The 16,067-nt window shown below is 41.0% G+C and overlaps 2 protein-coding genes across 4 annotated transcripts in view; one reads left to right on the forward strand and one right to left on the reverse strand.

Annotated features, from left to right (window-relative positions):
* WDR19 (WD repeat domain 19) overlaps positions 1-11,897 on the forward strand; it is a 44,836-nt gene extending 32,939 nt beyond the window's left edge. For both annotated transcript variants that reach the window (XM_077301709.1, XM_077301710.1), the window contains exons 30-37: positions 1,802-1,898; positions 3,434-3,558; positions 6,496-6,577; positions 7,839-7,989; positions 9,190-9,313; positions 9,828-9,904; positions 11,040-11,161; positions 11,591-11,897. In XM_077301709.1, coding sequence (XP_077157824.1) covers positions 1,802-1,898; positions 3,434-3,558; positions 6,496-6,577; positions 7,839-7,989; positions 9,190-9,313; positions 9,828-9,904; positions 11,040-11,148 — 765 coding nt within the window. In that variant the 3' untranslated portion in view covers positions 11,149-11,161; positions 11,591-11,897. The remainder of the gene's footprint in view (positions 1-1,801; positions 1,899-3,433; positions 3,559-6,495; positions 6,578-7,838; positions 7,990-9,189; positions 9,314-9,827; positions 9,905-11,039; positions 11,162-11,590) is intronic.
* An 889-nt stretch (positions 11,898-12,786) lies between these two features.
* RFC1 (replication factor C subunit 1) overlaps positions 12,787-16,067 on the reverse strand; it is a 40,520-nt gene continuing 37,239 nt past the window's right edge. For both annotated transcript variants that reach the window (XM_077301712.1, XM_077301711.1), the window contains 5 exons: positions 15,882-15,999; positions 15,174-15,319; positions 14,314-14,527; positions 13,805-13,993; positions 12,787-13,280 (listed from right to left, as the gene is read on the reverse strand). In XM_077301712.1, the coding sequence (XP_077157827.1) occupies positions 13,197-13,280; positions 13,805-13,993; positions 14,314-14,527; positions 15,174-15,319; positions 15,882-15,999 (751 nt within the window). In that variant the 3' untranslated portion in view covers positions 12,787-13,196. The remainder of the gene's footprint in view (positions 13,281-13,804; positions 13,994-14,313; positions 14,528-15,173; positions 15,320-15,881; positions 16,000-16,067) is intronic.

Genomic DNA, 16,067 nt, shown 5'->3' on the forward strand with positions numbered 1-16,067 from the left:
GTGTTCTGTCCTGCTATGTTTAAAGAAATTTAAAATTAGATTTCTAGTAATCCATTATTTTGTCAATTATTAGTAGTTCCTGCATAGTCTCTGAGCCTCTGGAGATGGCGGTATATAAATATAATAAATAAATATATATTTGGAGGGTTTACCCATATATTCCAGTGCTTAACATATACAGATCTTGCTGCTAAACTGAAATACAATAGCAAGTGATGCAACTTCTCAGGGAATTATTAAGGTACTTAGATAAGTACACTTTGAAATATAAATATAACTTAAGATCTAGCATGCCTTGAATCATATATTTAGCATCTTTCTAAAGGTACAGTAGGCACTACTAAACAATCCCCCCACATGGTGGGGGAATGAGAACTATGGCACCAGCACTAAAATATAGAACTGGAACTGCGCTCCTGAATCATGAAACAACTTCTGTGTTGCCTGGTTGCAGTTTGCTTGAAGAACTCCCTCTTTTTATTCCTTGTGTTAGAGCAGCTACTTCAAGTCATCTTTGGTTAAAATGTATGTTAAATTCAACCATAATATGTGGTTCAGTGATAGCCTGAAGTTGGGAGAGGGAGCTTTTATAAACTGAACTGTAGAAGCTGCAGGCAAGAGCTGGTTTTCCTACCAAGCCCTCCTCCCTGAGTGTAGAAACTGAAGACACAGAAAGAAAATGGAGACATAGTTCATCTTCGTGGTCTCAGTGCAGTCCCACATGATGCAGGTCCCATGTGTAACTGCATTGAGGCCACTCAATTAACAACAGTTAAAGGTAAGTGAAGTCCTGTTTTCTCTTTAGTTGTGTATGTTCAGTCCTAGGACATCTGGTACTCCAGGGAAACCTGGGGATGGGAAGTGCTTTGGTCTTTTAAAAAAGAAACCTCTGCAGTACATTGTGTTAACCATGTTCATTGCCATGTTTAACAATATTAGTTTGCTCCATGTCCATTTTTTCTCATTTAAAACCTGTGTCTTCTTGTTCTGCTTTACTGCGTCTGCCATAGTCTTTTTCTGTGAGTAACTTTTTTGCTGTCATCAGTCGTAGTTGCATTTGTTAAATTTTTAAAAAGTTCTGAAGGATCAGGACTATAGGCTTAGTCATTGTGATACAAGCTATGTATTAAATGGTTGATAAAAGCTCATCCCTTCTGCTGCTTAGGTTCTTTTAGAATACTAGAATTTTGCATTAGTTTTTGACCAGAACATATTCAGAGCTTTTTCATTCTTGGATAACAAGACAAGAGGTCCTGTAGTTTTTAAACTTTATTTAAGTTACTATTGCATGCTGCAATAGTAGCATCCTGCAGTGTTTTGTCACTCTCTCACACTTTATGTATTGAATTTAAATGCAAAGGTTTAGCACTAATAGATCTGGTTAGAATAAAATTCTGAAAATGCTATCTTCTGTTCACAAATTCTTGATTTTGTTGTTAGTATTACTTGAAAGCAAAATGATTATTACTACATTCAAAAGCTGCAATTTGAAACTATTTAAAATTGGAGCAAGAGCTTTGTTTCCTTTTAGAATGGTGACTCCATATATCTTAGACTGGGAAGTAATTCCAGTGGACTTCAGTGATTAGGATAATGTGTGTGTTGTTAATGCATTATCTAGACACTACAGAGATATTACAGACCTGTCGATGCTAGATCAATGGTTGTGCTTCCAAGCCCTAGAGAGAAAGGTTGAGCTTAAAAGCCCAAAACTGTTAGGCTCAAAGTTGGCTACAATCCCAGCAACTATATGTTACTGTGCATTCTACTGAAAGATGTCTTATTCTTTGTTCTAATGAAGGATGCCAAGTACCTGTTTCGGTTGTACATGGCCCTAAAGCAATACCGTGAAGCTGCCCGGACAGCCATAATAATTGCTCGAGAAGAGCAGTGTGCAGGTAGGACACTCTATGCTCCTAAGGATGGAGCTGGATCATTTTTGTTGTGGTTGGGTGCTTTCTCAAATGAGTGACTGGAGTGTGGCAAAGTGGGAGTGGGGAGAGAGTGTATCTTCAACATATTGTCTCACTTCCACAGAACAAGGACTGGCTGGAGGGGGTGTGAGGTTTGGGGGACAGGTTGCTGTCTCCTTTCCATTAATTGTCCTCACTGTATCAGAGGATCCATGACACATCTATTCTGTAGCTTCACCACTGCCCAGAAAGATAGCTGCTCAGGGCAGCACTGTTTCCTTTTTTCCTAAGCAGTTTGGTCCAGACTCCCTGTATGCTTAGCCCTGTCCTTAAGATCTGCCAGTAAGGCCCTGCTCAGAATACCATGTTGGAGGGAATGCGAGTCCACCTTCAACAGGAGCAGGGCGTTTTCAGTTGCCCCAGAACTGTGGAATCCAGGGCCGTCTCGAGACTAAATTGGCAGTTTTCACCGATTCCCTGTTCCTGTGACGGAACCCCCACATTTTGTTACTCCAGGCCCTGTATCCCCCCACCCCCAGGAGCAGCTTTTAATGGAGATCAGTAGTAGGAGGGAGGCAGTGAAATCCCATTGCACTGAAAATGTAGTCTGCTTCCTTCCTCACTGGCTTCCTCTTTTCTATGTTAATTCCACCAGGCATTTGAAACTGCTATTTAATTTTGAGAGCTGACTGTTTCTGGATGTTGTTGATTTTATGTAGTGCTATTTAAGAAGCCGTACATTCAGTGGCGAATTTATTGTGCAAGTGCTTGATTTTAATTGCTACCTTTTTCCCCCTGAAAGATTATATAGAATACTGTAAAAAAATTTCAGCACAATGGTAGAAGAGACAGAGACCACACTAGGCCCCAATAACTCTCTCACATAGCTTTTCCCTTGCCAGGTGGAAAGCAACAGAGTATATGAGGGTTTATAATTAGATTATTGTTATTTTCATGCATATTTTGCATATTAATGTAATAGGTAGTGCACAAACCAATCAAACACAAATGAAGTTGATTTTTTCTCTATTATCTCAGTTTAATCTACATTAAATAACCTATTTAAATAGCCAATTATACATTTTGAACGTTTATTTACGTAAATTTATGTATGGTTTGTGCTCTTAGGTTTATTTAAAAACTGTCAGTTAAATATGGATTCATCTTTTTTGAATCAATGAAATCCTTCCTTTTCTCTTTTTGAAACCTTGATTTCAAACCCTGTGATTTCAAAACTTTCCACATGCTATTTACATCATTATATATACTTGTCACATGCTTTTTATGTCATATCTCACATAGTATGGCCCCACAGTGTCAAAAAAAATATACAAAGTTTGAGTTCAGTGGGACATTTAAAACAAAGTTTTATTCTAGTGTGCCTGAACACAAAAGCTTATACCTAGAATGTATCTAATTCATCTTGAAGAAAATGAGCTAGAATACACTGATGGAGACCAAGTCATTGCTAGAAAAGTGTTTTTCAGCAATTTTACTACTGTATGTACTTTCTTTTTAAGGGAACTATCGAAATGCTCATGATGTCCTCTTCAGTATGTACTCTGAACTGAAAAGCCAGAAAATCAAAATACCCTCTGAGATGGCTACCAACCTTATGATTCTACACAGCTATATTTTAGTAAAGGTAATCCATTGAGAATATAGCAGTAGAGGAAAACCATGCACAGAACTGTAAACCTTTTTGCATTCTGTATTGATAGTGCCTTCTGCCCTTTGTTAATAACTCACACCTATGGAATTCACATGTCCCTGTGGGTAAAACTGTGATCACACAGGGAAAACATGTTAATAGAAAACCCTTAACTGTATAGTTCAGAGAGTTGCAAAGTTACTCAGAAGATCCTGGTTGACGGCTGGTGTACAGAAACAGGCCAAAATGCTCTTGAAATTTATTAATGTATACTATATTAAGTGTGTGGAGGTGATAGGAAGAATTCACATAGACTCATACATGAAAGACAACAGAAAAATGCATTATAAAACATTAATTGTTCTGCAGTTACAGGACCTCATAGCCAGCTGTCGAAACTTGACAAGCGAATCAATAACTTGAGTGTTTTTGTTTCCTGATAGGAAAATTATCTTAGTCTCATCATGGAGTCCTTGTTGTTTAGAAAAGAGTGGGTGGATGAGCTGCCCATGAACAGTGGCAGAGAATGTACAGTAAAAAAAAAAAAACACGCACACATGTAGGATGATTTCAATGCAGCCAGAATCATAGGGACATAATATTTTAGAGTATCATAGAATCATAGAGTTGGAAGGGGCCATACAGGCCATCTAGTCCAACCCCCTGCTCTACGCAGGATCAGCCCTAAGCATCCTAAAGCATCCAAGAAAAGTGTGTATCCAACCTTTGCTTGAAGACTGCCAGTGAGTAGAGCATGTACACATAGTAAACAGAGAAGACAGGAATGGCTATGCTATAGAATTTCTTTTCTTAGCACCTAACTTTCTGGCCAGCTTTAAGACTGAAATTGCCTTTGTTCACCATGATAAATGGCCACTGAGAATGAGACAGTGGAATGCCTTGACAGCCTTCAGTATCACTAACTTTAGAGTATCCTTCTGGCTTGATTCAGGGCACTGTGTGATGGTAGTTCTGATCATATCATGCCAGGAGATGGAGATGGGAGGGGGGGACTGTTTGTTCCCATGGCAGTTTTGCCGTAGAGTTCCATGCAGTTTAGTTATGGCTCCTCCTTGTTTAATGCCCAAGTGGTGTACAGTGTCAAAATTATCCAAACAAAAGCTCTTTCTCTCCTTTTTGTCTCTTTGGCAGTAGTAGTAAGATGAAAGCTACTGAACTTAAACTCAGTCCAAATAAGATTAACGTACCATCGACTGGTGCTGGTACTGATTGTGGGAATGGGCTACAGATGGAGTTAGGCTTTTCCATGGAGAGTGGATTTGTGGTTAGTGCTGTTAGATTTGAATCTACAGATGAATCCGAGCTTTTAAGCTTTAAATTAGCTATAGCACTTCCTCAAGAACTTGTATCTGGCCACAGTGAGCAACACTCATTGCATCCAGCTTAGTTTACTTTAATGCTCTCTACATGGAGTTGCCTTTCAAAATAGTTCAGAATATAGCAGTGAAATTTTCAGGTGTGGATACGCAGGTGTGCTCGACTTTGTCATGAGGGGTGATATAAAAGCCTTAAAATAAGCAAATGAATAAAATACCAGGTTTATTTGTAATGCTTTATTTTGAATTTAATATCCCACCCCTCTATCGCAACATGGGACTTGCAGTGGCTCACAACATTTATAAATATACAACAGAAATATAAGGTTCAACATTAGAACAGTTGAAATCTTGACATTCCCCCTGTACCTAGAAATATTCAAAAGCAAAACCACCTGGCAAATCAGTTACTGCTGAAAATAAAAGGCCTGCCAGAATAATTCTGTCTTGCATGTCCTGTGGCACCTTGATGGTCCCACAAGGCACATGTCTCCTCTGATAAAGCATTCCACCAGGATGTGGCTATGATGGGAAAAGGCCACACACTGGTGGAAGCAAGACAGATTTACCCAAGGATCACGCATTGTCAGACCATTGTGGATGATAGGCAGCTGTCCACAGCCCTTTTTTCAATATGCTGCCCCAGTTTCAGAATAGCCCCATTTCACCTGGCCCCATAATTTTCCATTTCTAGCAAACAGGCTTTGTGATTTAGCAAGTTTTAAATTAGGGAATATTTCTTCTATTGATGAATTTTCTCTCAGTGTCAATACTTCATTGGCTAGTTTCTCTTGGGCCTTGATGCAGCTTTTAATTGTAGTTGCTTTTTAGGGCTGACTGTTTTTTGTTTTTTTTTATCCTGACTATTTGTGATGTTATGACTTGCCTCAGTCATGAATGTTAATTAGCTTGTTCTCGACATGTGGTTTTTGCAGGGTTTTCCACACATCCGGTTTGAGGTGTTAAAGTTCAGAAACAGTTAATCCCCTCATCTGCCTTGTAGACTAGCTCAGATTGGAAAAGAAGTTTGCAAAGGCACCTATTTGTATCCATCCTAGCAGTTGCTCTGAGTGAAAAAGAAGCTCTGTCCAGGGGCAGATTGGGAGGGCAGGGACAAGTAGGGTTGACAAAGCTCCCCCCCCCTCCCCGCTTGCACTTGTAGGGATGGGGCCACCAGCTCATGGCACCAATGGCAGAAGGTTCCACATGTCATGTATGGGCAGGGATGCCGGCTCCTGCAAGGCAGCCAGCAGTGGTTTGGGTCAGCTTACACAAGGTAGAAAAGGGTGCAAGCTGCTGGTCGTAAGGAACGGAATGAGGCCAGAATAGCCTCTGCCCCCGGGCTGCAGACCTCACGTGCTGCTGCTTCAGGAATGCTGCATAGAAGAAAGTGAAATAATTATGCACAGTACACATAGTGTTAAAATAGGCTATTTAGCAATCTGCCTTTGGGCTCTCCTGGCCTCTCACCCTGCAGCTGCATTTCTTCCTAGAACCAGTATCAATAACACACAAGATCAGGCATACAAAATTAACCACAACAAACTGATCCTGAATATCAGAACTGTTGGAATGACTTGCTTTTGTATTTCAGATTCATGTTAAATATGAGGACCACCTGAAGGGAGCACGCATGCTTATTCGCGTGGCCAACAACATCAGCAAGTTTCCATCCCGTAAGTGTTAACTGTGCTGAGAATGCATGAATAGCTTACAAGACACTAAATCTTGGCCAAAGATTACAACTCCCACACCTCCACCACTAGAGTCTTTTTCCACAGTGGTACAGTGGACTGTAGGACAAGTTTAGGTATCTGTGGTCTAGAGCTGAAGGAAAAAATTAACTCTAGTGTAAATGGCAGGAAGAGAGCACAAAAGGGTTTTGAAGACCGAAAACATCAGCAGATCATCTGTTAAGTGGAATGAGAGTCTGGAGCTACTGATCCTGTAAGGGGTCTGACTCCTTAATAAACAGCATTGGGCAAGAATTCATTTCAAAAGTGCTAGTTCTTTCTGTCACTTTACCTTCCTACTGTCTATTATTTGGCGCAGTGCTAGGTTTTGTTCATGAATTTTCTAGAAACGGTAGGATTGGAATTCAGAGCTCTGAATTGGAACTGGAAAAGAGGAATGAATTAAGAATCTAAGGATGTGTGTCTTAGCCAGACTGTGCCTGACTCCCTGGGAGTTCAAAAGACACAATGGAAATAAGTCTATCCCCAGTTGTTAACACTATCTGGTTATCTGGAATATGTTCCTGTATTTGTCCATTTGTTTATCACAGCCAATAGCCACTGATAGATCAGTCATTAATTACTCTAAATTATTTTTAAGAAAATGTAACCAAAAAACAAAGCCTTTTTGTGAATTGCTCATATAGTAAGGGGGACAGCAGTGGATTCTGCCCTCCTACCTGCTTTGTTTGGGGAGAACTTCACATTTTGTCTGCATATATGGAGTGTTCCCCAGATCTGCAGAAGAAAATCTATCTGAACCTGGCCCCATTCTCTAGGTCTGTGAGTCCACAATGGCAGCCACCAGGCCCTCTCTCATTTTCCTGCTTCCTTCTTTCCACCCACCCATCAACCTTCTTTTCTCTTCCCTCATGTCTTCAGCTTTTCCTCCTTCCCTACTTCTGGCAGTCCTCCCTCCCCCCTGTAAAATTCTGTCTGGACTACATGACGTCCAGTCTTATCCAGCAAGGCAATGCTTGTAATATGCAGTCTATGCATGAGTGAATTTGCTAGGAACATCCATGAATGCCTAATGCCAGATGTTGCATTTTGTTTCTATTATGAGTGTTATCATAATTTGGGAAGGACATTGGCAGCTTTCTGTAAAACTCAGGAACCCCTGACAATATTGCTGAAAGTTAAGGCACTCAGAACAAGCCTTTCCTAACCATTGGAAGCCTGGTTTCCATTCTTTTTCTTGCAGACATTGTCCCCATCCTGACCTCCACCGTAATTGAATGTCATAGAGCAGGACTGAAAAAGTCAGCATTTGGTTTTGCTGCCATGTTGATGAGGCCAGAGTACCGGAATAAAATTGATCTGAGGTATAAAAAGAAGATTGAAGCCATGGTCAGGTGAGCCTCAAAGCCTTGCATAACTGAGTCTGGGAGATGTATTGCTTTGTGAAGGTTGCCCAATAAAAACAGCGGACAGTTGAGGTAGTGTCTTTAATAGCCACTGTGCAGGACTTATAGATCAGGGGAGGCTGAGGGGGGGCAGGGGGTTCAGGGCATTCCTCAACAAAATCCTCCCTCTTGAACATGCACAGACAAGGGCAGCCATTTCTTGTGTCACATTCAGAGTTTGGTTATTCATCGATCTGAAGCACGAGGCAGTGTCTAGTTGCTCCAGTTGTGAATAAAATTTAGCTGAAATATAAGCATGATGATGCACACACAATATTTCAGTAATAATAATAATAGCAACAACAGCTTAATTTTGATAGCTCACCCTTCCTGCTTAGGTAAGTGTCACTCGTTTCACTATAACCGAGTCAGAGAAGGCAGGGCTGAGCGCTACCTAGAGATTTTGTGGCTGAGTTTTGAACTAGAACTTCCAGCTGTTGCGAGATCTGTTCACCTACAGTTCTTCTGCCATTCCAAGGACAATTCAGCAATCTTCAGATAAGCTGCTTTCAGAGTTGTGGCCGTCAAAACCCTGGGAACTAACTTCTAACGATTTCAGCCTCCTTGGAAGCCCATCCTGAAGCTGCCACCGGGTTGATGCCATTAAGTCAAATAGTTGTTTATTGTCAGTGGCCATAGACCCATCAATAAATAAAATATAAACATGATTGAAAATGTGCACTGAAAACATTCTAATCAGTTAGCGCCACTGAAATTCAAGAACATCCACAAAAGGTAAGATCTAGATTGACTGGTTACTTTTTAGAATCAGATTTCCTCTTCTTTTTCTTACCACTCGAGCAAAGAGTGCCATGCTGTAGGAAATGCACAGCAAAGGCACTGAGGGGCCCCATTCTTCTGTAAAGGAGCATGGAAGAATTAGGCCACCAAATTAGCTCTCTGGGTCTATGGCCAGCTGCTGAAAATCAGTTTGCAAAACTGCCCTTCTCATAACTAAGGGTTGCTTTGAAGACTCACACAGTGGCATAGGGCTATACCTGTGCTTAGTGCTCCTTCAGACATAGTGGCATTAATGTGCTATACCTGTGCTTAGTGCTCCTTCAGACAAGAAAACAGTGTTGCTGCTTTATTAGACAGAAAACCTGGCAGTCTTGATTTCTTAATCGATTTCTCCCATTCTGTCACTAGACGACCCGACACGTCAGAAATTGAAGAGCCAACCACGCCTTGTCCCTACTGCGAATTCTTGCTACCCGAATGTGAGCTTCTCTGTCCTGGCTGTAAAAACAACCTTCCCTACTGCATCGCTACTGTAAGTATCAAGTGAAATGCAACTGTCAAGATCTAATTTAGTTTTCTATGGGTCTTCTTTAGTAGTCACAAATACTTACCTGTACATTCACACATACCAGGAGCAAGTGTTGATACACTAAGCCAACCCAGGTGTTGATTCAGGTTTTATTTTGTGTGGCCAATCACGGCATTATTAAAATCATGCCTCTTGCTCCATGAATTTTGTGTTCACACACAAAAAATGTAGAATTGAAAATTATGTGTAATTTTGGCAGTTCATTTTCTTACAATGTGTATGTATACATCAACCAGCGATCTGACAAAATACCCCTTATGGGTGTGAAAATTTATTTACTGTATTTCAATTTCTAACCAACCACTCCCAGCAATGCCAGCTTGTGGCAGCTTACAACATAGTGAGATACAATTTACAATATAAAACCACCTTAAAAACCAGTAAGCTAATATATGTTGTTGTGTGTTAACTTGGAACCCTATGAAACATCCAGGTTTAATCACTCTGCTTCCCCTAGGGGCGGCATATGGTGAGAGGCGACTGGACTGTGTGTCCCCACTGCGACTTCCCTGCCCTGTTTTCAGAGTTCAGAAAGTAAGTGTGAGTCCTTTTCAGTCTAGCCTAAAGGAATACTGCCTGAATGGCGAGGATACTTTTCATGATCATCGAAGCAAACCAGGCACTAGATCACTGGTTCTCAACCTTGGGGTCCTGACCCCAAGTAGGGTTGCCTGGCCCCTTCCCCAGGATCGCTAGGATAGGTTGCCACCGTGGTGGTGGGCGGCAGGCAGCGGTGGAGCCATGACACTGGCCGCCTCCACGCCGCCTCTAGATCGTTGAGCGCCACTGCCCTTGCGCACACCGTTCTCACTACCGCCGCAGTTGGGGTTGCGGCATTCCGGCAGTTGAGAACCGCTGCACTAGATCAATTCTATGTGACCTTGAGTTCTGCAGTCAAACAGTTTACATTTTACGTATGCGAAGTTCAGCTTTCCTCTGCTTTTCTAACGGAGGTACTTCCTAATGGCAGAAGGATGCCTCCTCTGCTGCAAGCATGTTTTCTAGCAGAATGGATCTTGCCTAACTTGGACACTTCTGCCTCCCCTGCCTATTTAGAGGAGCATTGAAGAAAAAAAGGTTGATTTCACCAAGAATTGCAGTAGATCAATAAACAAAATCAATTATCAGCCTGATACCCTGGATACTAAGAGAATCAACCAATAAAATTGAGGGGAAAAAACCACACAATTTTTTGCCAATTTGATTGCGTTTATTGATCTACTGCAATGTTTAGAGGAGTGGCGAAGGAAAAATTATTTGGAGTAACTAAGGGAAAAAATTGAATACCCTGCCTCCTTCTGACTTTAGGACAACTCAGCTAGTCACTCAGTGTTCAGAAGAGATTTTAAATGACAAAAACAGATTCTGAACTTTTTACCTCAACCACCTCTTAGAAGTGAAAGCAAGCTAGTGGGGGGACGGTTTCCATACCCATTGTGCTGCTACATGAGGTATTCTGGAGTTAGGGTACTGATCTAACTCTAGGTAGATTCTGTTAGGGTCCCTGGTTGTAGATTCCACTTCTTTTCTGCCTTATGTCTGCTGGGTATGCAGTGTTCCCTTAATCGTTGTGAAGAAATGGTAGATCAAATCAGCTGAAACGCAAGCTTGTAATGGTTTGAGAGTGATTCTAACAGCCACAAACATGATTTCCATTATCTTTAAACAGCTTGTTACAGAGTGAAAGCTCGTGTCCAATGTGTTTAGAAAAAATTAATATTGTCAGCCTTACAAAAATTGTTGACTGTACACCGTACCTCAAGCTGGAAGTGGAATAATGATCACAGTCAAGTAAGTATTTTGATTTTCTAACCTGCTACAAGTAATCAAGGTCATGATCAAAAAGGCTTGGTTTCTCTAACAGTGCCAGGACAGAAAAATGCATGTTTTATTCTAATACTTCACATACACACCCCACTAAGCTTTGAGACACCAGTCAAACATGTCTACCGCCAAACCTGAGTATATTAGTGTGGAAGTTTTTCCATCCTGTACTTAATTTGTTAAAAGTATGAGAATTGTTATATTAAGAAGTAGGCCAAATTCACCAGTATAATTATGTGGCTTTTTCAGTAGGTGTGAGAGGTGTCTGATAGGAGGCTAGATCTGATGATTATGTCTACAGTATACAGCAGCTTTTGTCCCTCACTCCCATTTTCCCAACTCCTGAAATGTGGAAGGCTGTAAACCAGGTATTTTGTATTTTTTATACCTCTACAGATTAAATGCAACATTATACAAGCCAGAAAATGGATTTTGTCTACTGTGCACCCTAATGAAAATGACTTCACCCTTCTGAATTAGAACATACAACTCTGTATATCTTCAGAAGACACTGGCCACACACAAGTGCTGCAATATTTAAGGATGTGTCAAGTTTTTGAATCCAGTTGATACTGCTCTTAAAAAAGATTTTTATAGTTACAAACCTGTTCACATTCTGAGCCTGTAAATATTTATATTTTGATAGAATGTTTGTACCATAGCCTTTTCTGTTTACAATAAAAATTTGAATGCTGAACGGCAAGTCTTAGTGAAGTTGCCAAAGTTTGAAAGGAACAGTTTAGAGGTCCAGCTTGTTTGTCACCACTTTTTCTTTTGCTGCTTTGACATATAAAACGGTTGCTACTTAGTTTGATTTGCATGTACTGCCTATATCCTTGAAGCATGCCCTTTAAAACTCAAGTAATAGCAGGGCCATAAGCTAAACCCTGTGATAGTCTTTGTCTTCAAGGTGCACCTGGAAACTAACAAAACAAATTTACCCTGGAATAAATTTAGGTTATATGTTCAGTTCAAGACTACCCTATAGAATAGGTCTTCTTTTAAGGCAATCCCTAACAGGAAATTCATGAACACTGGGGGGGGGGGGTCCTCCAGCGTCCCTCGGTGCTGCAGCTGTTAGGGGGTGTGGTCAGTTTCTTCCTGGACACTTGCATAAAAGCAGAGGCAGAACTGAGCCAGCTGGGCTAAAAGAATGCAAGAGAGCTGCTGGAAACGTGAGTAGTTTGTTTTGGGTTTTTCGCAGTTTTAAATTCCTGAACATCTAATAAGGAAAGAAAGCAGCACACTTCAAACTACCACAGCGTTGCATACCTGCAACAAAGGTGAATTGCCTCTTACTCTTCAATTAGCTACTAGAGTTCCACCTAAACTACAATGCTTCTGCAGGCCAAAAGACAAAGTAGGCATTTCCTACTTACAGAAAGAGGTCTGCCGGGATGGTGAGCTAAGGGAGAAAATAAAGCTCCATTGTATGTTAAAGAAGCTCTTTGGCTCTTGTCCATTTTACACTCAAAAGAGGAGGGATCCATCTGATCGACAAGTCCTGAACTTATCAGAGAATGAAACCTAGATACTAAAACCAAGATAAAACATGATTCAGCTGCATCATGCAATTCAAGGAGAAAAATTGGTTTAAAATACGAAACTAATTTTTATTGCAACTTTACATACTGCTGCACAATCATTCTGTACAAAAGAGACAATTTAGCATATGTTATTACATACTATATACAAGATCTGACAACATAATGGTGATTGTAAAAATACCATGAGCTTTGCAAAGGTGAAACATAAGTGGGCAGTCTCCCCTCCCTTGTTGCTGGGTTTCTACCAACACTTTCAAGAAGTGGAAATAATTTTTTTGTCTTTCTTAGACTTTCATGTGTGTCTCTTTCTGCATTGAAGTAATAAAACAGGACAAACACTGTCTAAGAGGGGCTTTTGCAGCCCATTCATTTTAACTTTTCATCTTCCATCTCTGCCTGAAGTAACATGACAGCAAAGTCTGAACAGCTGGTCAGTGTTATTGGTCAGAAAATAATCATTTAGATTTCTTCTTTGTCTTTCCCTTTTTTGTTTGTTCGGGTCTTTCCACTTTTGGCTGCTTGGCAGACCTTACCTTCTTCTGCGGGAGAAAAAAAATGTGCTTAAATAGCCATTCAAGAATTTAAATAGTGTTTAAAGCAGCAATACAAATTTTGATCTATATATTGGATTGATTTAGACATTTCCAACTCATAGTCACATGACCAATGTCACAGTGCTTTCCATCATTCCCAGAGCACATTCTAAAGCAGGGGTAGTCAAACTGCGGCCCTCCAGATGTCCATGGACTACAATTCCCATGAGCCCCTGCCAGCATTTTCTGGCAGGGGCTCATGGGAATTGTAGTCCATGGGCATCTGGAGGGCCGCAGTTTGACTATACCTGTTCTAAGGACTCAAATGAAAGAATGGGATGAAGTGGTGCAGAATAGGCTTGAAAAGCTGCCTTTCAAGCTTCACACCAGTCATCTCCCCCCGAGGCCATCAATATCTCAAAGAAGCCATTTTAGCAGCCAAAAAATTTCACAATCCATCAGTCTGGCCAAATGCTCAGTGATAAAGCTACGCTGTGGAGCTACGCTGCACCATTAATGGGAAACATTACCTTAATCATGGCATCATTTTCAATGGTCTCTTGCTCATCGTCAGACTGGGCTTCATCAGCCTCCAGTCCATCATTCAGTTCTGTATCCTGAGAAGACTCTGCTTGTCGCTTTGACTTCTTGACTATTTGCAGCGAATAGGGTGTGCGATGCACCTCTTTGTTATAGGTCCGTGTGAAAGCTGATTTAATCTGTTTGGGGTGAAGGGGAGTCAATGCATGAGAAAACAAAATTTCACTTTGGCCAGTGTGGTGTAGCAGGCAGAGTGCCAGACTATCTGGGAGACTCTGGTCCTAACCTACCTCTGGGTCGCTGTGAGGACAACACGGACTGGAGAAGAATGTACAGGATCCTGGAAGGGATACAGCATGGGGAGGGGGGGGGTCTAAATCAATGCCCCCCCACACACACACACTTCTGTGATTCTTTACAGGCTTTCAGTTTATAAACAAAGCCCTCTTCCCTTTTTTACACGCAACCTCAACTGAAATTTCTTTGATCGCTTTCTTACCTTGGAATCCAGTTTAGAAAATGCATTGAGCTTGCCACCCCAACTGGTTACTTCCATTAGGCTTTCAACATCATCTTTCATCAAGCAATAGGAATCCATGAAGGCCACGGCATCCTGTACCCCTTCTGTACCCAGGCAAGCCAACGGCCTCACAATGCCGTCTTGTAAGTATGGCAAATACTCCAGGTTTACTGCTCTCTTGCTTGCATGTGTTCTGTGGGGAGGGAGAAAATGTATTTAGCAAGCTTTTTCTCACTGGATGGTCCACAGTATTGCACAAAGTCACCTAGGTTCACACACCAGCATTCAAAGACCATGGAGGGCTGAGACAGACTCCTGCTTGCTATCTTGAAGAGTCATGGGCTGGATGCATGTGCAGATGTGATTTAATCTGAACAGGTCACTAGTCTGACTTGATTGGTATTTTGAATCATTTGGAATGGAATTTTAAATCCTTTTAAAAGTCCTTAAAAAAATTTTTTTAATTCAAAATCTTTTATGTTTTTTAAACTAGTATGCGCTTTGAATAATTTTCAGCTGTATACCTATGCTATATGTTTTACATCATTGAACTGAAATGTATTTTTGAATTGTAGTCCCAATGGTTATCACTGGCCTATGACTGTGCACATCTCATATCTCCCCATATGATACCGCCCCACAATCCTATTCACTCATTCAACTATGGCCTAGAAAGCTTCACAAGAATGACTGCATGGCTTTTGATTTCACATGTGAAAGAATGCATAGTCCTTGACAGAATGGACCACAAACATTTATCGTCATACATTACTTCCATTAGGCTTTCAACATCATCTTTCATCAAGCAATAGGAAGCTACAAGAGGTTGCCCATTTTACCTGAGGCTCATGTGCATCGACAGCTCTTGAAGGATACGGTCATGTTTTCCTGTGGATGAAAATTTGCCCAACCAACTTGGAAAATTTGGAAATTGTTGCATGTAACCTCTCATCAGCTCCCCAGGGAGGACGCTCGAATAAATGGCCTTAAAAGGAAGAATAAATGTGCAACAGTTTTGCATAGAGGCTTTATTGGACATAATTGTTTCCTAAACTATACACACACACACATTCAGAACTGTACTCAAGGCAACAGTGGAATGTGCAAGATGGAAGATGGAGATACTCTACTGAACTGTTCTAACACTAACATAGATTTATTTTCTGTTTTGGTATGCTGGCATAAATCTGTGCATGGTTGACACTTTAATTCCTGAGAGTTCTTCACCTCTATCATTTCACTTTGTGCAAAGCATATTGAGGAAGCCCCTGAATCTCATAAAAGCCCTTGCCTGCCATTTCCCTCGTGTGTTGGGCATTCACACCTACCCCTCCAATATACCTCTCTAAAAACCTATATTTGGCTCTAAATTAAACCACACCTACATAGTTGCTGATCGCTGCTTAACCATTACTCTAGACATTACTCTTGGGGGTGTGCAAAAGGCAGCTTTACATGTAACTTCTATGAGCCACTGGTATGTTCCATGTTCATCAGCAGTAACAAAGCAGAGATTAGGCAGTGGAAACCAAAGGTAGAGGGGTCACCTGTATTGGTAGAAGGCTCCAGTTTTGCTTGCTGCGAATCTGCCGGTCAACTAAATCACCATCACATATACTGTCAGCTGCCTTGCTAAGCAACATCAGGTGTTTCTTCATGTCACCCCTAGGAGAAGACCACTTGGCCATGTTATTACTAAGGTATTCCATTTGATCTCCCTACATTTTCATTCA

Source organism: Paroedura picta, chromosome 10 (assembly GCF_049243985.1).
Source record: "Paroedura picta isolate Pp20150507F chromosome 10, Ppicta_v3.0, whole genome shotgun sequence".
Lineage (NCBI taxonomy): Eukaryota > Metazoa > Chordata > Lepidosauria > Squamata > Gekkonidae > Paroedura > Paroedura picta.